This window comes from Ammospiza caudacuta, chromosome 8, assembly GCF_027887145.1.
Source record: "Ammospiza caudacuta isolate bAmmCau1 chromosome 8, bAmmCau1.pri, whole genome shotgun sequence".
Taxonomy (NCBI): domain Eukaryota; kingdom Metazoa; phylum Chordata; class Aves; order Passeriformes; family Passerellidae; genus Ammospiza; species Ammospiza caudacuta.
Window position 1 is genome coordinate 44,125,918 of NC_080600.1, and position 24,086 is coordinate 44,150,003.

At 37.4% G+C, this 24,086-nt stretch overlaps 1 protein-coding gene across 1 annotated transcript in view; it reads right to left on the reverse strand.

Moving 5' to 3' along the window:
* BAZ2B (bromodomain adjacent to zinc finger domain 2B) overlaps positions 1 to 24,086 on the reverse strand; it is a 71,532-nt gene that overhangs the window by 38,747 nt on the left and 8,699 nt on the right. Inside the window, exons 2-11 of the mRNA XM_058810029.1 lie at positions 20,864 to 21,019; positions 15,166 to 15,327; positions 14,605 to 14,798; positions 11,640 to 11,849; positions 10,592 to 10,990; positions 7,787 to 8,393; positions 6,375 to 6,671; positions 4,032 to 4,092; positions 3,392 to 3,500; positions 3,034 to 3,135 (exon numbers count right to left, since the gene is read on the reverse strand). Coding sequence (XP_058666012.1) covers positions 3,034 to 3,135; positions 3,392 to 3,500; positions 4,032 to 4,092; positions 6,375 to 6,671; positions 7,787 to 8,393; positions 10,592 to 10,990; positions 11,640 to 11,849; positions 14,605 to 14,798; positions 15,166 to 15,327; positions 20,864 to 21,017 — 2,295 coding nt within the window. The 5' untranslated portion in view covers positions 21,018 to 21,019. The remainder of the gene's footprint in view (positions 1 to 3,033; positions 3,136 to 3,391; positions 3,501 to 4,031; positions 4,093 to 6,374; positions 6,672 to 7,786; positions 8,394 to 10,591; positions 10,991 to 11,639; positions 11,850 to 14,604; positions 14,799 to 15,165; positions 15,328 to 20,863; positions 21,020 to 24,086) is intronic.

The window sequence follows — 24,086 nt, forward strand, 5'->3', positions numbered from 1 at the left end:
TTCAAAAAGTACCTTAGAATGGCAATGGAGATTGCTTTTGCCCTGTATTTGTATTTTCTGCAGTTAATGATACTAACAATAATTAATAAGCATCACAAAAAAGTAAGAGGTGTACCAGATCATTAGTACCAGACAACATGTTGGTTATTACATTTTCCTAATGCTACCTGAAAGAGAAACTAGAGGCCATCAAATGAAGTGAGCAATGGCTCAGTAAGCAAAAGGAGCAGGCGCTTCAAGGGACGGGAGAAGACAGTTTATTGCCCTGTCAAAGGCCATTGCGGATGCACAGCTTTTCACAAGTTTATGAGAGGACAAGACAAAAATAGTCCAGAACAAAGCTATAAAGGGTTAAGCAAGAGTTGATTGACCATCTATATTTTGTGCTCAAACAATTTTTAAAATCTAACCCAGAATAATTTCTATTAAAAGAATGTACAGTCAGAATGTTCTATTTAAAAAATGTACAAAAACTCTGGGGTTTTGACATTTCAAAGATGAAATACAGGGGTTGTGCCCTAACATAGGAGAATCACAGGCTTCCATAAAATTGAAGCTTTGCTACTCAAATATTAAGAGAAAAAAGGGGAATAACACTGTGAAATGTTGTGGTGTATTGTTCAAACTAATAAAAATAATAACTTTATTCAATTTCTCACCTTCAAGCATCTACCCATGTACCACAATACTGTGCTGCCATCAGGACATTTGCCAAAAAGACACCAGACAACTATGCATGAAAGCAGAATCAAGTTCAAATCCCTTTAATCAAGCTAATGACCAAAAACACAGGCACTTTGCAAGAAGCAAAAACCCACTTAAATTTCAGATTAGATTTGTGGGGAAAAGTTAACAACACTGCTTTCCAAACTGAATTGCAGAACTCAGAATAGGACAAACATCCTATACGTATTACTTAAATTCATGAGGACCCATGTTTATTCCATCAGCCCAAATCACATTCATACCAAACTTTCTAAATTACAGCAGTTTAAAGCTTCCAAGTCCAGTCACTGAATTTTCACATTTGCCAAACTTCAATAATTCTTCTAATCCTACTCCTTTGTGGCCCACTTCTGCCAGATATGCTTCTCTTACAGTATTCAAACACTGCTTTGAATAACTCATAATATTTGGTGGTTTGCATACCACAAGAAAGAAACACAGGCACTAACAGAAGAATGAAATCCTCGTACTTTTGCCTTGCTATAGGTAAATCTTTAATAATACTGATTTAGCCTTAAGATAATTTTTTCACATCTTGTTTCATCTTAGAGCTGTGTGAAAATTAGCCCAGCACATGTTGCATGTCCCAAAAGATGACAGAAATGTGTAACAAAGGAAGGGAAGAATAATCACTAAAGGCTATACAGAATAATTGAAATTATTTAATAATTATTCAATTTCAATAATTATTTAAATTATTGAAATTGAAATAAAAACTTCTCGAATTACCTCCAGACATCCATGAGGATATGATTATCATATATTATTTTGAATCTGGATGATTCAAAAAACTTTGGTAAAGAGGGTGCAAGCTCTTTTTATAAAGTATCAGTGCCACATACTGTTTCACTAAGCAATATTATCAGCCTGAGTGTAGCTCCATTGTTTTGTAACTCATCATTCACACATAAAATGTAAACACATCTTAGCACATTTGACAAAGCTGCCCAGAGTCTCTTTTTCTAATAAGAAAACTTCTCCTTTGTCTACCCAAGTCTCAATGGAACCTATCAAAAACCACATCAGTACAAAGCTCATGATGATATGTAAGCAAAACTAATGTTCACATTGCCAGTCTTGCCTGTAGAAATCTTCCCCTCACACTGCCTTCATTCTCAAGTTTTATAAATCACAGGGCAAACTGCAAATCAATTAAAGGGAGAAGACAGATATAACTAAAGAAGGGGACAAGACTAATGAAGTTATACAGGTAACAGACAAAGAAAATAGAACAGGGCAAAAAGAGAGCAGATACCCTGCCATTACAGTGCATCACAGTAAAATGAATGATTTCAGTCAAGACGTGCAGGTACATAACGAAGTTCATAACTACGGGAACTTGTAACTGTTGAAGACCAAACATGAAGTAAGTTTAGGAATGTTTTAGCCTGTAAACCGGGAAGCCCACCTAGAAGTAGCTCCTTACCATTAATTCAGTCTTTAAAGCTTTCATTAAAGACATTCAATTTCATTTCACACTATCATTACATACTTCTACAAGGTATTACAAGAACATCAGGCTTAACTCAAACCTGAACTCAAGACCGTTGAGAGCTAGTAACATGTTCAGAACACTTATACCTTAAAGAAGCAAACACCTTCACTGAGAAAAATAAAAAAAATTTCATGCACATGCTGAAGAAATGGCAACATGGCCAAAATACAGTAACACAGCAGGCACAAACACAGTAACAATTTCCTTAAAATTTTAGTTTTACTTATCCTGGTATGGTTTATCTACACACCGTTCAACAGTTATACCACTGCACGGCATAACTGGTATAGTTTTGCATCCCCCTCTGTAAAAGTGTCATGCTTTAGGATGCACAGAGTATTCTTGATACAGGAGACACTTGTATATAAATACGTAATTTACACATATATATAAACACACACATACAAACATACATATATTATGAACACACTAACAGAGTGGGATTTAACATCTACACATAAATTACTATTGATACAAGGCTGTATACAATAAAAGAAGAAACAAAGTCTTAATTCAGAAATACCTGAATGCTAAGATAAAATACGCAGCTCTGAGTTTTCAAACTAGACCAAGCCAGGCTCAGAGCTGATCATTAAAGCACCCTCTGGGCAAAGTCACTGAAATGTGGTTCTCAACACAGCCCAGGATCAAGCTCTCCATGTGTCAATCTAACTGCTGTTAAGAATACGTGCAGCTTTTAGAAATATTTAGCTAAAAACAGGTAATGCTTCAGATCGTAGCAAAAATTACTTTACCTAAACTTAAGTTAATGCTCCTTGGATCAAAAACTTTACTTTTTAAAAAGTGGATACCTGCGGTCCATCTCTGGCTTCATAGAAGTCACCCACTCCTATTTTTGCACTGAAGCTGAAATTGTCCCTTGAGATATCCATTATTCCATTTCTGCTGAGATACTGAAAAAATCACATATTTTTCCACTTCAGCTTGTAAATAATTACAACCCAGCTTTGATGCACAGCTAACTTTGTGACTGTAATGTTTTGCATGTTCTCTCAAAGGGATACGCATTTATAAGACATCAAATCAGTAACAGACTGAGTTACATTACACCTCACATCACAGAAAATAAGTACCTCTATTGGAGAGAAATATTTTAACTGCAAGCATGCTTACTAACATTAGAACACAGAAGTTAAAAAGTTAATGTACCTTTACTACTTCAGGATACTGTCTCAGCTTCTTTCCACAAGGTGCAAAATATGCTACTTCTCCTTGAAGACGACCACCAAAGTTTCTTATTCGGGTTTCTCTTTGCCAGCTAGAGTAATATGAAATAGTTGCATACAACAATACACTTTTTAAAAAACAAGTAATTTGTGTCAATTCAAGAATTCTACAAAAAAGGAAGAGGAAAATGTGACTAGAGTATCATAAATCAAACACACCAAACCAGAAAATTTTATCATGTAGATTGTCCAAACTAACTAAATATATGAATTTATTTATATCAAGTGACTTACATATTAACAGATTTTAAACAGCTTAGAACTATACTTTAGGGATTTATTTGGAGTCTATGTTGGCTCAGATCATTAGGATTAATTTCCAAAGCAAAACAGCTAAGAGACGGATCATTTGCAAAAGAGTAAATTTAATGCACAAAAATTAACATATGAAATACGCTGACACTTTTTAAAGAGATTCACAGTCACTGGGAGTCACAAATCTAAATTGTTGAAGCCCTTTCCTTAGTATTCAGCCTCAAAATTTTTTAAACTCATCTCTTTACCAATGGATTTTTGAAGGCATTATGTCCCTCTAAGGAAAGTCAGGTACATACATAACGTACCCATAATCAAGAGGAACACGCAGCTCCCGTTCATCTGCTACTCTTCGTCTTTTTGAAATACCTAAAACAGAATCATTGATTAATACCTAACAGAGCTTACAAAAGAAAACATGTTCCTAAAATGTACTTTTTATGTTTCTATCCCCAAAAACAAAAGAGAACTGTTTTCCATTCTCGCCATTATGTACCTCAAGTACCAAGAAAACTAATGGAAGTGTTCTTCTGAAATACATTTTCCTCTAAGTTCCTGTAACCTCATCCTCTGAAACTGTAAATAGAAAATTTAACTATCCCATACCTATCAGCTTGTCCTGTTTAGTGTTCTCAAATATTGTTAGTTTAATTCCTTGCACGCCTGTTTTTCTAGACAAGTTAATATAAATTTTTTTTTTCAGTGAAGAAGATGCAAATAAAAACACACTTTACTTTAAAGATCCATATTCTAATAGGTTTAGTCTTCCTAGAGCACTGCCTATAGACTGCAGTCAAATGTCAAATGCAGAAAATTTTCAGAACTACTTCAGCTTTCCCCAGTTCAAACAGATGTTTTGTTTGGTGCTTGTCAAGCAACTGAATCAATAGCATCCCAGAGACAACTGCCAAATGTGGGTTTTTTTAGTGTGAAAGGCTTTCCTTAGGCTCTCAGCCAGCCACAGGACGTGAACTATGCACACAGACCAAGTTCTCAGGAAGGCAGTGTGGACCCGCGCCAAGAACGTGCACATCTCCTCGCTGGCAGAGCCGCGCACGGGGGCCGGCACCAGACGGAGCCTGGCCCTGCTCAGCCTCGCCCGGCCGGGAGCAGGAGCAGCACGGCTGCCCCAGGAGCAGCCAGCAGCTCCTCCCTCAGCATGCGGAGAGAGCCCTGGAAAAAGCACCAAGGAAACGTCTGCGCTCAGATCCCAGCATTCAGACACAGGTCCGCCCTCTTAGCCTAACGTGAATGACTACTGCATTATTTTGAATGGTCACAGTGCGGGGAAGGAGGCTGCTTTTCCAAATATAAGTGAAGTAGAAAGTCCAGTTCAAAACAGATACACAGAAGAGACCACAAGACTCCTTCAGAGACTGACCACCTCTAGGGAAAAGTTTCACAAAAATATTTTTGTGGTATTGTGTTGATTCTTATTAGGTGATTCTTAGGTGTAATAGTATTATTATACATAAAGCAAGGACAAAATTTATTCTACCTCCTACTCCTGTAAATAGTAAAATCTGCTATCAGATTTTTCAAAACATCCCAAATCAACACAGATTCTTGAGAAAAACATCATCTTTTTAACTTACCCATTTGGATTACTCCTAATCCATATGAAATCTTTTATAAACTGTACAGTAAACAAGCCTGCTTCTGGGATAAATATTAGGTAGATTACATTATACTTCTTCAAAGCTAATGCCCTTGTATATGACATGGAGTGAAGCTCCTATTCCACTGAATCCAAATATAAAAAACTATTCATAAACAGATGTCCCCATTTAAAAAAATCTGCTTACACCCATGTTAATAAACAGCAAGTCTCTAATTCAAAGTAGGAAATATGGGACTTAATTTCATTGTTACCACACAAATAAGAAATGTGACTTTCAAAAATGCATTCTTTACTGTAGCCATAGTAATTTCTAAATCTTACAAACTGTCACCAAATGATGGATTGTAAGAACTATATAATATCAGGCAAATGCTAAATGTACTTCCCATGAACTTCTAAAAAAAATTCCTTGTGCATAATCCATAAATTCTAATGAGAATTTTGGAAGACTTATTAGAAAATTATGCTCTAACAAAATATGGTTACAAATTTTGTTGAGGGACAAAAACTGAAGATTCAGAACATAAACCAGAATGTTCGGAAATCAGAAGAATAACTAGTTTAAAATAAAATGGAGAATTCCAAAGACTTAAGAGTTTTAACGTAATAAATATCAAATCTGGATATTTAATTCTATCTCCTCTAAATAACTACTCAAGTTAAAATGTCCTCATCTATGTGTAATGTTCTAGTCTGGAGAACTTGCAATTTGGCTGACAGATCTTAATGACTGCTGCAAACACCCATGAAAAGATCACAGAGTCACCCAACAGCCAAAGTCAGAAGGGACATCAAAAGACACCTGCTCCAGCCTTCCTTGGGAAAGGAAGCTTTGCCAAGATTAACTTGCACCCTGACCAACCAGCATCTGAAAACCTCAAGTGAGGGTGACTCTGCCACTTCCCTGGAGTTCAGGGAATCGCTGTTCTGAGGGTAAAAACCAGCACCTGGACTATTTTTGCAACTACTTTCACAACACATGGACCTTAGCTATCGCATGGTAGTAGGATAAGAGAAGACAGTGAGATACCACAGTGTGTACTTGGCGTGAGGGTGGAGGCCCCTGTCCCGAGGAACACTGCAGGCTGGGACTCAGGACACAAGGCAGCTGGCGCCGAGCTCGATGTCTTGGCTACTTGGAGATTAAGTGGGGCAGAATGAGCTGTAAGACCGATGGAAGAGCTCTTCACAGAGGATGCAGTTTTATTCAGTTTCAGCAGGGCCTTTTCTCCCTCAGTGTCAGTATCCGATTCATCTTGGTCTTTGTCATCCTCATCATCTTCTTCCTCAGACCCTTCTGTATCTGACTCAGAATTACTGTCAGACTCTGTTTAAAGAAAGTGTGGCAAAAGGCACATTATGACTTGGAAGCTATTAGCAAGTACGTTAAAGTCCTAACACTTGTGTAGTCTTTTCTCTTATTATACATGCTTTTTTAATAACATCCCTTGAGTAAAAATATGAGCTTCTAATTAACTACCTAAGATTTAAAGTTACTACAAATATGACAGTACTAAGTAATTCTGCACAATAATACATTGTTCTTCTGAATGGAAACAGATGAGTGACAGAAGCTGCAGTATCTCAAGACTGTTTGCCTCAGAATGAGCTACAGAAAATCCTTCTGTTAGACTGGCAGCAGCTGGACATTACCCCAGGAAGGGCATTTCACAGGCATTAAATCCATCATGAAGAGGAAGAAAACAACAGAACTGGATACGGGCTGAAAGGTGTCAGAGAGTAAGGAACTAAAGGTGAGATACAATCCTGAGATAAAAAGATTAGTAGAGGGTGTGTGGATGAGAGGGGGAAGAGAATGATGAAGGTGGAGGCTGGACACAAGGGATATCAGCACAAAAGACAAAGCAGTGACTGTATTACAGTCAACTCTTTAAAACAGGCCTTATCAGTCCAAATTGCATAGCCTGGTCTGCAGCCCTTAAAACTGTCCAATTACTTGCTCAAGGACTACTGTGCTCCTGAATGAGGCATAGAAACATGCTTTTCTTGCCACTCTTGACAAAGGCCCTTGTTTAGTCCCTCTCTGGCTAGGAAACCTGTTTTGCAGCTGGTCTCTGTCTGCCAGGATCATCAACCATCAATCAGCCTTAATGTCAATCCCCTCCTGAGCACTTTGTCACATCAAGCTGCAGGCTGGGTGACTAATGTGGAAGGCATGCCTCTGACAGCCTTTCCAAAAGACTAAGGAGCCACCTCCCCAGGACACCTGACCAAGTATCTGAACACCCCAAACATGATTTTTGGACACGACACAATGGAGAATGGGGACATGTGCTAATTTCAACAATATGCGTAGGGCACTGTGGGGGCCATGCTGGCCCAGTATTTCTGGCCCCTATTTTAAAATATGGTGGGAAATGCATGTTTTCAAAATGCAAAAAAATTAAGTTTCTGCTTTTCCTATTAAAAAGGTTAAACCACCTGATTGGCTATCATCAGAATCATCTTCTTCATCGTCCTCATCTTCATCTTCATCATCGTCGTCATCATCATTTGAGTCGTCAGAGTCTTTACTGCTGGGGGCATCTGAGTCTACCCCTCTGAACTGCTCCACCACCAGCTTTGCAGAATGAAGGCGGTGTTGTGGTTTTACTGCATTTACTGCATTATTGCTGACTGCTTTATCCTTTCCTGAACCAGGTAACACAGGAGAGGTAGAGGGCATAACAGCTGTACGGTTACCAGTTGGCTTTTTCCCACATGCACTCAAGTTTATTGGCAAAGAAAAGGGGGCACTACTAGAAATGGCTACACTTTCATTGATCTTGGTCTGGGGTTTCGGTTTCGTAGTGAGTGCAAGAGGAGCCTCCTGGATGACGCTCTGAATAACTCCATTTGGTTGGTGATTACCTAAAAGTGCATTTGTCAGGAATGGGTTAGAATGGTTGTTTTCCAAGGATGTGAGTTTTTGATGAGCTGGTGAACTAGATGTTGGTTTGGGGCTTGACAAAGCTGCGATAACCTTCTTCAGGCTCTTCGACGATTCCTGTTTCTTTAGCTGTGCTGGGAATGTCTGCTTGTATTGTTCCTAAAGAAATAAGAAGATAGAGGAATAAAATGTGGCAGTGTTTGTTTGGCTTTCTTTGGTATTCTGACAGGTAAGTTCTACGACATTTTAAACATCTGCTAAGCCATTTTTAGAAAGCCAAATGCAGATACTAGGTACATCAGAAGAGATGAGTTAACTACTGGTTACACAAGTCTTGCATGATTTTTTCACTGTAAATCAAGTAGAGAAAGACGAACTCAAGATGAAGTTGATTCAAATTATTGAGGGAAGTTTTCTCACCTGCTACAATGCTCTAGACAGAGAATTTCATAAAGGTATTAAACATTCTGAAAAAGGTCATTTTTAGAAAGATACTTACTACTCTTGTGTATCAACACAGGAAAACCTCTTCTTATAACTTAATTCAGTGTATAAAAATCCCATTAGTGAACACACAGCTATCTTTAACAATTTGTTCACTTTAAAGCACTAGGTAAATAAAACACACTAATGGCCACAATACTAGAAAACCAACAGAGGACTCTTGGTATAGAAAAAATTTCTTTAAAAGAATGAGGGAAAAGGTACTACTCAGAAATGCTGTGATATCTTAACTGTTTAACTGAAAGAGTAGCACTTGAAATTATTAATGTAAAACTTAGTAATAGCTCAGAAATGCATGTAAAGCTTACAGTGTCTTTAGTCTAAAGACTCTCCTAAAGAAAAAAAACCCTCACATCAAAAGACAATACAATTAAAAGGAATAAAGATGGTACAGTTTAAAAACAATTTTTAAAAATTAAGTCAAAGACCATACTAGTTACTAACATTTAAAACTGAATAAGAAATTATGAAGATCTCTAAAATACATATTCACAAAGTGTATACCTCCAGTAAAAGTTTTAGAGAAATCAAACTACTAAATGTGTGATTTATCACCAGCGAAAGACTCAAATGTGAAAGCAGAAGCCTCTTTCAATAGCAAAGATGTATGTTATCATAATTATAATTTAATTAGCTACTTCTGGTAAGTGACAAGCTTACTTGAATTTTATGTAGTAACAAGAAATTGGAAAGGAAAAACAGTTTTTATCTTCTAGTCTAGCAATAAAAATTAAGGATGTTTCAGTTCCCACTGAGGGTCTGTGGGTTAGCTGTGCATCAGAATTGAGTTTACTACTCCTGAATACTACTAGTTTAAAACAAAATTTGAAAATAATAATAATAATAATAATAATAATAATAATAATAATAATAATAATAATAATAGTTGCCTCTGTAAATGTATTTTTAATATATTTATTTTTGTATGTATCCTGAGCCTCGATGTTTGTAAAACGACAGATTTTTATTCTCTTCGAATCCCCATTAAAATCTCACTAAACAGAAAATTCATCAGCAGTCACCTTAATTACTATTAAAAAATAAATAAACTGAGGATTTAAAAATTCTAGAAGCCACAGAACTGTTAAGACAGACATAAACTTATGGTACAGTCCTGACCAGTAAAAGGAAGATAAACTGAAGGGAGGGTGGGCAGGCCCTGGCAGTGCCCAAGGCCAGGCTGGACAGGGCTGGAGCAGCCTGGGACAGTGGGAGGGGTCCCTGCCATGGCAGGGGTGGGACAGGGTACAGCTTTAGGTTTCTTCCAATCCAGGCCACTCTTTGATTCTAAAAAAACTATTGAAATGGCCATATTGAGTTTCTACAGCTATCAGTGCATAAACACCTGTCTTTAAAGAGCAAACAAAACTCAACATTACAACGAGCATGTTTGGTTTTTTTTGATGGGTTTCAGCTTCTTTGTTTAGAATCATGGTTAAAATAGGTGATTTCAATTGCTTTGACTTGAAACTATCAAACTTGAAAAAAAGTGAAGTCATGCTTACATACTAGATAGGTGAAGTATTAAATAAGTATTTTCACTGAACATAGAAGCATAGGAAAAATATCCAGGCCACACAATTTACTTATTTTGATATTTACAGTTTTCTTATTATTCTTATTCTTACTGATTTCAGATGCACATTGTTCTTAAGAGATGCATGACCCACACAATCTAGTTCATTTACACCATTCAGAAATCCAGATCAACTCTAAAAACACAAACTCCCATGATTATGAAAATATATATACTTATAATTTTAATACACTATATTTAAAAGAGTTTGATGGCACAATGTTATGCCTTTTTAAGTAGATGACACAGGTTGCAAATAATCAAAAACTTCACTCACCCGTTTAGATCTAACATCGCTGGTCAAAGTGATAGATTCTTCAGAGGTATTTTTATTCCCTGCTTTGAGTAGATCAGGGGAAGGAACTATGAGTTTTAAATAGGTCTCCTTTTTGGCTTCATGTACCAAAGACAAAGGTTTCACATTAGGAACCAATCCCGTAGACTGTATTACACTTGTGTGTTTGTTCACAGATTCCTCCTTTGCCTGAGAGCTTTGAAAAATAAACGGAAGCTGCTGTGACAAAACCTGAGGCTGCTTCTGCTGGGACTGGAATGATGAGTGAGTCTGGGAATCAGACACAAGAGGTATCTGCTGGTGTGTTCTTTTTTCTTGAGACTTGTCCTGTGACTTCTGTCCATCGGTTTTCGCATCTGCTACACCACTATGCATTAGCACCTGCAAAATATTTATTTTTGAGTGTTCATTACATAAGTTAAAGATCCTTTTAAAAAGGCTAAACATATCTCCCTGAAACAATTACACTAGTCTTGGCAGAGGATGAATAGTAACTTTTAAATCAGTAATATATTTACTGTTCATTTTCAGTTTTTTCACCCAGATACTTTCAGCATGTTACAACAATGTTTACTAGAGAACAAGTATTAAACCATGGTTGTTCTTAAATGTGTTTGTAAACCTAATAGAATACCAAAGATTCCAATCTTGCTGTTCTACTACTAGGGAAAGGCAGGCATTCTACTAGGAAAAAAGTAACTGCCAAAGCAATATCCACAATGATATATTTTCAATTCACTACCTCCACACAGTACTTAATTTCTTTGTATTGCCTACTTCATAACAAAAATAAGTCTACCAACGGTAAAATCCCTGTAAAGAACAGCAATACAAAGACATGCAAGCACACAAAAGAACCAAAAAAACCCACAAACAGGAAATGCTGAAGCAAACCTAAAATGATATTCTTAGCATTTATTAATGTGCAGTTAAATAATTGTTGACTATTTGCTCACAGACATGAGCAGGTCAACTTGTCACAAACAGCTTCTAGCAACAAGACTGTGGACAGGACAGTGAGGTGCTATACCTTGTTCTTGCTTTTGTGATGTGCTTCATTTTCAGAATCAGATTCATCATCTTCACTCTCTTCAGCACTCTGGTCTTCCTCCTCCTCGTCTTCATCTTCCTCTAGGTCCTCAGAGTCACTACTACTTACACCTTCACTTGAGGTGTCTGAAGAGGAGCCCGAATCACTGTCGCTGTTACTCGAGCTTTCCACTGCTTTTTTTCTGGGCTTCTACCAGGAAGATGAATTCACTGTTAATGCTTCCATTTTAATCTGTTATGTAATCTTATTATGACACATAATCTTTGAAACAAAGAAGAGTGAGACTTTGGAGTAAAGTGATCTGCAATGCTTAAAGAAAAAGTGCTTCACAAGGTGATGAAAATTTAAAATTAGTCACAAAGTTCCACTGAAGTCTTTTTCTGACCACTGCTGATATTACTACATCAAATTTATATTATTTGGCATAAAATGCCAAATTTAGGCCTAGAACATTGACCTAGAATTTGGGTCTAGTAAACCTCCACAGAATGTGCCAATTACAAAAAAATTCATGCCCAAAACTTGTGGTACAGGTTAGCACAGAAAGAACAACAAACATTAGGTTTATCGAAAGTTTCAGTGATGCATTCATTTAGCTACTTTCACAGTATGGACTGTACAGCAATGTAGAGTCTTGAGGACTGAAAAGAGTATGTTCACCAAATTGCTTCTGGGACTTGCTTCTGAAAAATGGACCAGAATCTGCTGAAATACTCTGACAAATACATTATTTCGAAAGTAACCCTAGATTTTCATCAACTGTAAAAACACCTTGGTATCAGCTTTGCCTTTTTCTTTTTTTTCCTAAAACTAAATAAATATTTTAGCAGGTTTTTTTAGAAACCATCCCTAAAAAGAAATTACAACTAAGGAGATGACTGATGAAATCAGAAAATTAATACTAAAAAACTAAAACCCTAAATAAAAGAACTTTTAGAAAAGTATATTAAAAGGTTTTAAAATAAGACATGCTTTTAAGAAAAGACAAGTTTTACACTTAGAAATTTAAAAGCACAACATCACTTGTACAAAGCTCAGCTTTAATAACCATAATCATCATCATATTAGAGTTCTCATTTGGAGTAATTTCTGTTTTGATATAAAAGGTTGCTCAAATCATTACACTGACAAATGCCATTTACCTCATAAAAGTTTCAGAAGAAAAGAAGCTATGAACATCAGCATATCAAGTAAGATTAGGAACAAAAGCTCCATTTCAGTATTTCAAAATTTACTAGAGGAACTTAAAAAAAAGACAACCTGACATTTATTGGCATGAGACAAAGGACTTAAAAGTCAAGATATGGAACACAACATTCTTAAGAAAGGTACTTGCACATCAAATCCATCCTTTTGTAGCACCTCAGTATTTAGTCAATAAAACTGGAGTTTGAAATCAGTGCTTGCATCAAGAAATCTATCAACAGCATCAAATTTATACTTAAAGATGAAAGGTAACACAAAGGAGAAGACAACAATGCTGACAGACATCCTGACAGGAAATAGGGGGAAGGAACCAAAACAACAAACCAACCAACCAACCAACCAACCAACAACACAAACAAACAATGGCCAAAAATAAGTAAAATTTTCTGAATAAAGCAAAAATTCAAAAAGTACCTTTTGGGAAGGTGTTTAGAGTAGTAAAACAGAAATGTAATGAGTACCCTGCCCAACTGTAGTAATAGTAATAGTCAGAAATACAGAAACACTATCTGAAAAAGCTTTACCGCTGCACCACAGAAAGAAAGATAAATTTTGCATGTAGATACCCAGGATAAAAGCAGAATTTTAGAAAGAGTAATTTTTAACATTTAAGCCTGAAAAAAGTCAACGATTTCCCAAATACTTTTAACTAGCTTAATACTTCCAAAAGGTGTCAACTATTGAACATGAAGAGTGTTTTGAGAGAAAATATTCTTAATAATTTTCCTATTATCCATATACTAAACATTGTATATCACTACACAATTATAAGTAGCCATTTCAGTGCTAACCCCTATTTTTACGAAGATATATCAAACACCAGCTGTCCTTTGAAAATGCCAACCTCTCACCTTCAAACATTTGGACTTGGTAACTGAATGTAGTTCAGTAACAGAAAGAAAGCAAGAAAGCCAATTCACTCACAAAACAAAAATAAATAAATAGATATAAAGAAAGAAAAAGATTTTGGCCTAGATGGCTATCGGTAGAGAATTATTCCCTTAGCTTTTATTCTGACAGTAATCACCTTCCCAGTACACCATTTTCTGTGTTTTGCTTTAATAGTTTTGATTCCAAGAGCAGCAAAGTTCTTAGAGAGCTTAGGTCAGTATATAAGGTTTACTAACTCACTGAGACTACTCATGTCTTTCATATTACATGGCTAAGATTATTGCTGAAACATAGCAGTGAATAATAGTTCTTTCTTCTGATAAATAGAAAATGGCTTACAGAAAAGCACTTTTAACATCTAAAAATTTTCTGGTTTTATACGATATATGAAAACCTAATTAAATCCATAGAAGTAATCAATAATATTATAATTGTAATACCAATATATATGTGTATATATACTGTAATAAATAATATGTGTATATATACTGTAATAAATAATATCAAATACTGGTGTTAAAAATACAATTTTTAAAAAATTAGATAAATTAAATGAAACAAGGTTTTGGACACTGCTATTAACTTATTAACTTGTGAAATTAGCACTAATAGTAACCTTTTTGTTCATAAGTATGTCAAAAAAACCCCAAACAATTTTTAAAAATTTCAAACACCAATACACGCAAAACATCCCTACAGAGACAGGGAGACAGATCTTGCTCTAATAGATCAGAAGAACCCAAAACATTCTGTACTCAGAAAGAACGCTTAAAAATGCTCCTGTGTGCAGAACACTTAGCGTATCAATTTTTTTGTCTGACTCTTCAGTTTCTTTCAGTGCATCTACCTTGTCTTTGATTTTGTCAGCCCTGGTGTCCAAAAGCTGAACTTTGCTTTGCTCCTGGTTGTATTTGCGTCCCCCAGCTCCTGAGGTCACATTTTTCACTGGTCCTGCCGATGTTGCAATGCTAGTGGAGAGCACGGATGTGCTCAGAGCTGAGACCGCACTGGTACTGTTGCCATTCAGTGATCCATTCATACCTAAAGATGACAGATTTACAAAGTGACATTTAAAATAAATCTGTAGTAACAGATAACTTCTTTGAAATGCTCCAGTCACCTAACGTTCCATAGACATCTAACAAGATCCTAGATACTTACAAGCTACTTGCCATATATATTAAAATTTGTCATCTAAGTGTCACTCTGATTTGGAGTTATTTTAGTTTAATCATACAGAGCATCCATGATTTAAAGGCCAAACACATACTTGGTATGTATCATCCTTACCTAACAGAACCAATTTTTATGGAACTATTCAGGAATGGGAAGAATAAGGAAAGTAAAGGTCAAATTCCACATTTTTCTGCATGTGCAGAAGTTCAATATGATTACTTCCAGCCATTACCTTTGTCAGTATTACTCCGACTACTTTTTCCTGTAGCTCTTGAGTGGAATGAAGGAGAATCATGATTCTGTGCAGGAGGAGCAAACAATGTGGGAATTCCCAAGAGCGGTGGGAAAAAAGCTGCCCCAGGACGAGAGTGTGTGTCTGCTATTCGCCACCATTCTGAACCACAAAGGAAATAAAAACAAACTTCAGTTGTTCTAATGCTGTATTTAAGTATTTCAGTAACCATATTGCTGTGCCTTATTCAGAGCAGATTTACTCAATCTAGAAGTAAAAACAAAACATTAAGGAACTTCTCAATGACATACATTTCTTGAAGCAACTCCGGTCTTAAGTCATTAAAGCCATGCTGATAAAGATTGCAATGCAGTTTTACTTAAATGCATTCTGAAAATTAATACTTAATAGAAAGCTATATGACACTGATCACCCCAAAGTGAAACTCCTAGTCTTATGAACTGTATCAGTATTCACCTTCAACATTTATTATTATCTCAGCACTCTTCCTACATTGGAACTACAAAGTAACACAACAGCTTTCAGTCACCTCTGCAATCTGAGTCTTGCAATACTCCGAGGCCTCCACCACAAAACCACATCTGAAGCTGTTCCCCATGAGAACATCTATTAAACAGAGGAACTGCTAGCTACCCAATGGTAACTCTACAGCCACTGCAAGAGGTTTCTATGCTTGAGTTTGACACTGCATTGCAAAAAAAACTGCCTCTATTTTTTTTCCTGTAACAGCCCTATTCAAATACCCTAGTATTAACTGGTGATCTGCTTCTAACTTCACTATGCATTATGCCATCTCTCAGACTGGGAGGCTGAAAGACAAGATGAAGATCAGATGTGATGAAGAGCTGTCCTGGTTCCAGCCAGGACAGGGTTAGTTTTTGCAGTCGTTGGGACGGGGCATGGCCAGGACCCAAAGGTTATTTGAATAAGTCTCACATCACTGGCAGGTGAAAGGGACTCTTCCAGGGAGAAGGGCTCTCTTCCCAGCTGGCGCACCAGTGGCAGAAGTTAGTAATTGTCTATTGTTGGGATGGGCAGGGTTCCATTTGAACAGTTTGTTTCTTATATCCTCTGTCAGTACAGCTGATGTTAATATTTGTTTTCTTATCTCATCTCTGTTTCCATAAATTGTACTTATCTCGACCTGTGACCTTGGCTTTTTGTGCCTCCAGCCCTCTTCAAGGGCAAGGGTGGTGGTGAGAGGCAGGGGAGAAGAGAGCGGCAATGTGGTCTTAGTGGGAGCACTAAAGCTAGATGAACCAGACTAAAAATTACATGCAAAATGTAAGCATACTTAGACCTATGCTTACCTTAAACAGTAAGGATATTGAAGTCAATACAGAAAGGAAAATACGTGAAAAGGAAAATGAACAGAGGAAGTGACCAGAAAAGAGTAAATAGAGAAGTTATTTGAGCTGCTACACACTGGAAGGTTGGGGAAGGGCAGCACAGAAGAGAGCAGGCAAGTCAGCATATATTCACAGGGTAGGACAAAGTAAGAATATACAATAGCTAAGATGACAAACAAAAATCAAAGGCCTAGAAATTCTGTAATCCTGGTAGAGGAAATCTCATAGGAGTTCCAGAACTACAGCTTTAGAGATAGCCTGAACACAAGTACAGAAAACAAATAATGGAATTCTCAGACTGTAAAAGCATACATAACCAGAAGAACAATGTAGTCCCTAATGGAGATAAAAAGCAGGAAAAGACTGACATCACAGAACATTAAATTCATGCATGCCATCCTTTAATAGAAAGAGCATTCACATCAAAAAGGACAGCATAAGAAAGACCAGCATTCCCTGTTTTCCAGAAGACTCCCGTTAGCAACAAAGGCCCCTACACACTGACCATGCTTCTGGTGGAGTTCTACACACAAACCATTAACTTACTAATCCTACTTCTCCCTCTACATGTTTTAAACATTATTACTGTGTTTGTGTATATAAGGAATAATTCTGCAATGAGTTCCTGACTGTAGTAACTCATCCTATTAGGTGTTAGGAACACAAGGGCATTCACTAGGATTTTTCATTTATTAGCAACTACAAGGTAGCAACTACAAGGCAACATAATGGGAATACTACATAGTGCAGGGAAATTCCTCTTACTGATTTCACATTTCTGGTTCAGGTGCCATTTTTTCCTTCCTCCAAGACAAGAAGGGATTTTCACTTCATTGATGCTAACTATTGCAGGTGATGTGTAGAGTATTTGTCTAAGCTCCTAACATGAGTTTAAAAGCATCATGTTTCAGGTCTACACTTGCTGAATTTAGTTCAAATGGCTTTAACATCACTTTGTAAATTATCACAAAAAAGACCCAAAAACCAACCATAACCAACCCAAACCTCAGTTATGTATCTTCTTCCGCAATGCTTCTCTCTCACAGACCATAGTGGTGATTCCCAATCATGCTGATGAGCAACACTGCATTGCAAAGTTTCATAATACTCTGAAGACTTTCAGAGTCAAAAGAATCTTTGAGATTGTTCATCAATCACAGAGAAAGTGCAGCTTTCTGTACACTATACTACACACTGTAACGGCCTTGAGAGAAGACATACTAAATGTGCTATCTAAACCATTACCTAATGTATCTAGGAAAGAGAAGTCATCCATTTTAAAATACACATTTAAACATGTGGAAGTAATAAAACACCGACAAAAAATGGTAGAAGTCTTGTAACACTACACTGAACTGTAATGACGTTTCCCCTCTTTCTTATCTCATGAAAATACTAACAGTCTGCTTACCAAATAATTATAGTATTTCCTTAATTTTCCTATTTTAATGTTCACTCTTGAAGCTACAAACTTAAACATGCTCTGCATAGGTAAATTTCATATTAAATCTCAGTCCTTAACATTCGTGTCTTACTTTTAAATAGGTTAAATATTTTTGAGCACAGTTTTTTAAATTCTACTAACCACTGCACAGATAAATGATTGAAAGCATTATTCCAAAGGGCAAAATACATTTCAACAATCCTGGTCTCTTACTAACAAAGAATGATTTTGTGCATTTATGTACACAATTTTAAAATTGTTATGGATCTCATTAAGGAGAAATAGGGAACTCCAAATAAGACTGAACAATTTTGCTCTAACAAAAACAGCTTCTGGTCCAAGAAAAAACAAAGTTTTGGTATTTAATAAAAAGTTAATGAACTTCCCTTTTTTGAAAAATAAAAATTAAAGACTTTCCAGCTCTGATAACATCAAAACAATACAGCTTAAATGTTCAGCTTAGAATGGTTTCACACTAGTATTATTGCTTTTCATAAAGACAAAACACTGAATTATGGTTTTATTTACAGAAAAAGCTATTGATTTATGTTCCTCCAAAGTTGATAACATTCTCATGAGGGTGAATGTAAACCTCTTTCCAGAGGCAATTTACTTTTCCAATGCACCTCATTTTCAGCAATGGGTGGATATGAAGAAATCAAATAAAATCTCTGTTCACTAGACTAGAATGCTTTAATTATTCAGGAACTAGTGCAAATTAATCAATTAAACTAACAGTATGTGATATATTCCACAATGGTTTCACAGAGGTGCTCTGTCTTTCTAACCTGGGAATACGCCAAAATAATTTACGTGTATTTTAATCTCCCTGGCAAAACATAAAGACTTCCAGTTCTAACTCATCATGTATCATGGGCACCTGACACGGTATGCAATCAAGTTTATTGCAGAGACTACTTAATAGACTACTGATTGCTCCAAAGAAAATAAAGAGATCTTTTTGGGCTAAAAAGAACCTCTCTAATCTCATGCATTAACATGCATTACCTTCTCTTAGTAAGAATAATTGCTCATTCTTAAGAAATTATTTTATTAGATACTAGAAAAATGCATTTTTAAATTTGAGGATAATTCAATTATCTGTTTGGCAGACATTTTTGGGTTTTTTTAAATATTACAGGAGTGAAGAACACTGCAGTTTAGAACTGGCTAGTATACAGTCTATCTTGGCTACAGAGTATCTTGTAAATTCAAGACACGCAGCTGGCTGGCAGCATAAACACTTGGTGGAACCTTTTCACAGTGGATACAACAGTAAACCACAGTGCACTGTGTCAGCAGCGAAACAGACGTACTCATAAATAAAACTGATGGTATTGATAGTAAACTACATTCCAGCTTGGTTTTAGGAAGACAAAGTGCCCTTGAAAAATTATGTATGCTCTTAAACATCAGATGCAGCCAGGCAAACAATCTGACCATCAAAAAAAAAAAAAAAAAGAATGCTGGTAATTACTATCAGTCTTTTTAACTATTAGCTACCAGACAGAAATTACACTTTTTTAAAAATAAAAGATGAGAATAGAATTTTTAAAAGGCCTTTACTAAAGAACCAGCTGTGTTTCATAATGAAGAACAAAACTGCCAGTTTAGTACCTTTATTACATTATTCATCTGCTTCAGTCTTACTGTATTTTGGCAGACCAAGTACATATCCCTATAAATGCACAGAACCTAATATGCATACAGCAAAAGCAGCAAGGAGAGGTAAATGAGTCACAGAAATCCTCAGGTTAGGACTATACATTCACAGCCATATGGAAATTTACTCCTGCTACATTCTAGGAACCACCAAAGAAACCCATTTTAAGTGGCATGGGCTAATGAGTATAGACCAAAAATTCTTTTGGAGATGAATCTTTAGTGGGGTACTGGAAAATGAAACACTTCATTATTTATTCCAGAAGAGTTTTAGTTAAGAATTTTCTGGCTGATTTTAGAGAAATTAAAATAAATAGTTGAGACATAACTCTAGGTCTGGAGACATTCCGGTTTCAGTTTCTTGGGGCAGCTACAAACAAACAAATGCAGGAGAAATTGGGGACTTGGAATCTACCATTACTTATTATCAAGTTGTATCAGTTTGGAGAATATACTTTTGCTCATTTTGCTGCGAGAACAGAGTTTTTTCTGAAAACAGGAGAATACCATTAATTTGAGCTGAAAAAACTTCCTATTTACCATATATCATTCAAGAATCAGCCTAACAGAAACAATGTTCTCCAAAAAAAGATCTGTTTATGAACAGTTAAGTGAGAAACAGCAGGGAAGAGTTTACCATTTCTTGTTCTGTGGATGACGTTTGCATCGTTCAGCTGAAATGGGAGTTTCAATCACAAAAATTAGATTCTTGCATGGAGAAATCTTCCATACATATTTCTGATTCAAGGTAAGATATTTCACTCTAGTCAAGATTACCCAAGACTGTGACATTTATCTTTTCCATTTCAAGCTCCATTAGAAGAAACTACTCGTCCAAATGTAAAACTACAGTATGGGCTGGACTTAAAAGATGAGAACAAGATGTACGTTCAAGAAGCTGATTATTACAACTTAATCTGAAAATGGCACAGAGTTTGCTAGACGAACCCTTTATTTGATCCTCACTTTCAAGGCAGCCTTGCAAACGGAATTTTTTTCCACATATTAAATAGTAATTTTTAATTAATTTCATTCCTTCAATAAGTAAATACCTATGTAAAATGTATTCACAGCAAATGAACGCCACTTGGCAAAACAAAAAACCTCAGACATTTTTCTTGGATGCATCTGTGCAACCTTATTACGTTTTACTTGTAATAATGATTACAAGTGCTGACAAACACTACAATGACATTGCAATATAGACTTGAGTCATTTTTACCACACGTGTTGATTGTGGAGCTCAGTGTCGCGGCTCCAGAGGAAAGGCCACCTTTCGATACTTCTGAAGTGACCGACGGTGTAGAAGATGCTGGAGTGGAAGCAGCTGTAGTAGAGGAGACTGATGAGGACGTTAACCGCTCTCCAGACTCCATATCTGGAAGAGAGAAGATAAATATCTGTCTTCTATGGCAGCACGGGAAACCACAAGGGACAGTCTGTGCTGACTGTGTCTCAGGATCTGCACTAAATTCTCAAGAGGTTTCCATGACAGGTACATCCCACTAACAGCACCCATCTGTCAGGGAACTCAGCAGAGCTGCAGAACTGTGGGAATTTGGTACTGCTGTTCAGAGTTACATCACATTTTACCCTGAATGCCTCTACCACACTCTGTGCTCAGGAGCTCCAATTCAGCTCAGGCTGGACAGAGCCAGCCCGTCACTCTTGCAGCCTGCCTGTGCCCCTATGTCTTGGCTACATCACATGTTATAGCTGCCCTCTAGGATGGCATCAGCTCCCATTTTCTGTTACTTCTCATCAGGCAACCAGACAGATGCTGGGCATGACAGATTCCACTATTCTGTCTAACCGCGTGAGCAGCATTGTGCTGGAGTAGGCAAAAGCCCTGCCTGTGTAATCCTCAACTGCCAGCTTACTCCTCCTTGCAGAACAGCCCTGCTCTTCACCGCCCTCTGACAGACAACTTTAAACAACCGGTACTGCATGCCAAAATGCCCATATCTAGACTCTTAAATTAAGAAAAGACTCAGCAATTATGGTGAGATAATATAAGAACAAGAACTCCTGTAATTTGCTAGGAGTTTCTGGTGGTGGTGGTGTTGTTTCCTGGTGAGCTTTTCATACAAAATAAGACATTTATCTGTGCCATGAATTGTCTAAATCCAAAGCCACCAGACTTATCTCATGGAACAAGCATGTGTATTTTAAGAGAAACAGACAGTAACATTATTATTATTAAAAACACTAGAAAAAGTGTTTGGACAATACTCTCAGGGACATCGTGTGGCTCTTGGGGACAGACTTGTGCAGGGCCAGGAGTTAGACTCAGTGATCTTTGTGGGTCCCTTCCAACTCAGCATATTCCGTAAAGCGGTTTCTCAAATACTTAAGAAGTGCAGCCATGCCAATGATGTCTTTTCACAGTGGTAGCAGCATCAACAGACTGTCTGACTCAATCTGCCAGAGCAGCAGATGATGGTGAGTCAAGATCAAGTATAAATAAGGTGGAGAAAAAATTCCAAAGTCCCTGTCCTATTAAAAATGCCATGAGACTAAGCACATTGAACTCCTAACTGGGAAACTTCCAAGAAACCTGTTCCTGTCATGGAGTCTCCCCTCCCTCGTGGACACAGGCAACACCCTTTCTCAGATTTACACCTGAAACCTGAGGGGTAAGAACTGAACCTAAATGAAACAACTAATAAAATCTCATTCCCAGTGAAAATGAAATTTTGTAAAGCAGAATGCCAAATACACAAGAAAGACCCACTCTTCTAAATTCTATTTTAAACAACTTAGAAAACTGGTATGTTAAGCAGCACTTCTGATCCAAAGCTGTATTAAACAGTGACTTCACAAATGCACACTTGAAAGATAGCATAAAACCTGTTACCTGCCTCTCCAGAAAGTAGATCCTTGGTTGTCTCAGACAGTAAAAATTAAATTTAAAAAGCCACAGCAAATACAAAAGCAAAATCAATGGAGAAACACAAAATACTGTGAAGATACACTGCGCCCATTTCAACTAAATTGTTCATTCCTTGTCACTAATAGTTTTTATACACTGCAATCGGTATGCATGAGGAAAGTCTCCAGGCTTTGCAGGCTAGCAGAACAAAGTATACTACTTTGGGAAAGTGAATACTGCTAACATGGGAGGTACAGTCTGTCATACAGAATTGCCTACCCTCTGGTGTAGTTGGGGTACCAACTGCAAACAGCCACTCCACTCTCAACAGCGCCTAAAGACTTCACTGCTTTTACTCTTTTCAGTCCAATTTATCATGAATCAATGTCCAAGGGTGACGTTGTGTTTGTGTTCTGTTTATGCTGGATATTATATTCTGTGTCCCGAAGACTGGCTGAGAGCGAAGGCGGGGAGAAGTGCAGATTTTTGTTATCAGAGACTGGACTCCTCTTCCACAGTCTGCGGGAGCACTGAAGATGTCTGGGCATGGATACCACACTCCTTTTGCTTTTTAGTTAGTTAGTTAGTTTAGCTAGCTAAAAGCCAGTCGGAGCTTTCCCTGGACTGTTTTTCTTTCCCTTTTCTTGCAACCATTCGGACCTGCTCCAGACTGGAACCCAAGGAAACACCAAGAGCTCACACTCTGCAGCCTGCTGGGGCCTTCTCTGCAGCCTTTCCCAGTGCCAGAGGGACTGATACAGAGCAACCACCCACCCACCCACCAGAGACTTTCTGAATTTGTCGTCTCTTCAAAGCAGCAAATGAGTTTTGTCATCCAGAACTGTTCATTTTTTGTGCTGGGGGAGTGCTTTGCCTGCTAAATCAACAGGTTTTTTCCACTTGACTCTGAGGAAATTCTTTCCCGAACCAGCTGGGGGGAGGCCAGATCTTAACCCAGCAAAGAGTACACCCGTCCGAGCCAAGGGCTGCCTGTTTCTCCAGGAGAATCCTGTGGGAGACAGTACCAAAGGCTTTGCTGAAGTCCAGGCAGGCACATGCACAGCCTTCCCCTAATTCTCTAGTCAGGTCACCTGGCTATGAAGGAGATCAGGTTGGTGTGACAGAACCTGTCTTTCCCAAAGCACTGCTGCCCGGGCCTGCTCCCCTGGCTTCCTGCATGTGCCGCCTGTGACCGCACCCAAGATGATCTGCTCCATAACCTTCCTGGGCACTGAGGTCAGGCTGACAGGCCTGGAGTTTCTCAGATGTGAACATCTGAAGTATTTTATAAATAAGCATAGTTAGGAACCACCTACAAGCACTCTATACTTGAGTCATAAATAAGACATCCTTGGCAAATCAATACTTTTTAAATACAGAAAAGTAAATATAGCTATACTTGCAAGCTTTTAACTAACATAGGCCATCTGTCTGATCAAATAAGGACTGGGAGAACAGTAATAAGCTGCCCTTTTAAGGCTCTCCTCTCTCTCTCACCCCCACCCTGCTCCTTTTATTTCAGCTTGTAGGGGTCCGAGAGGTCTTTTTGAGAGGGTGCTTTTTCAAACTTTGT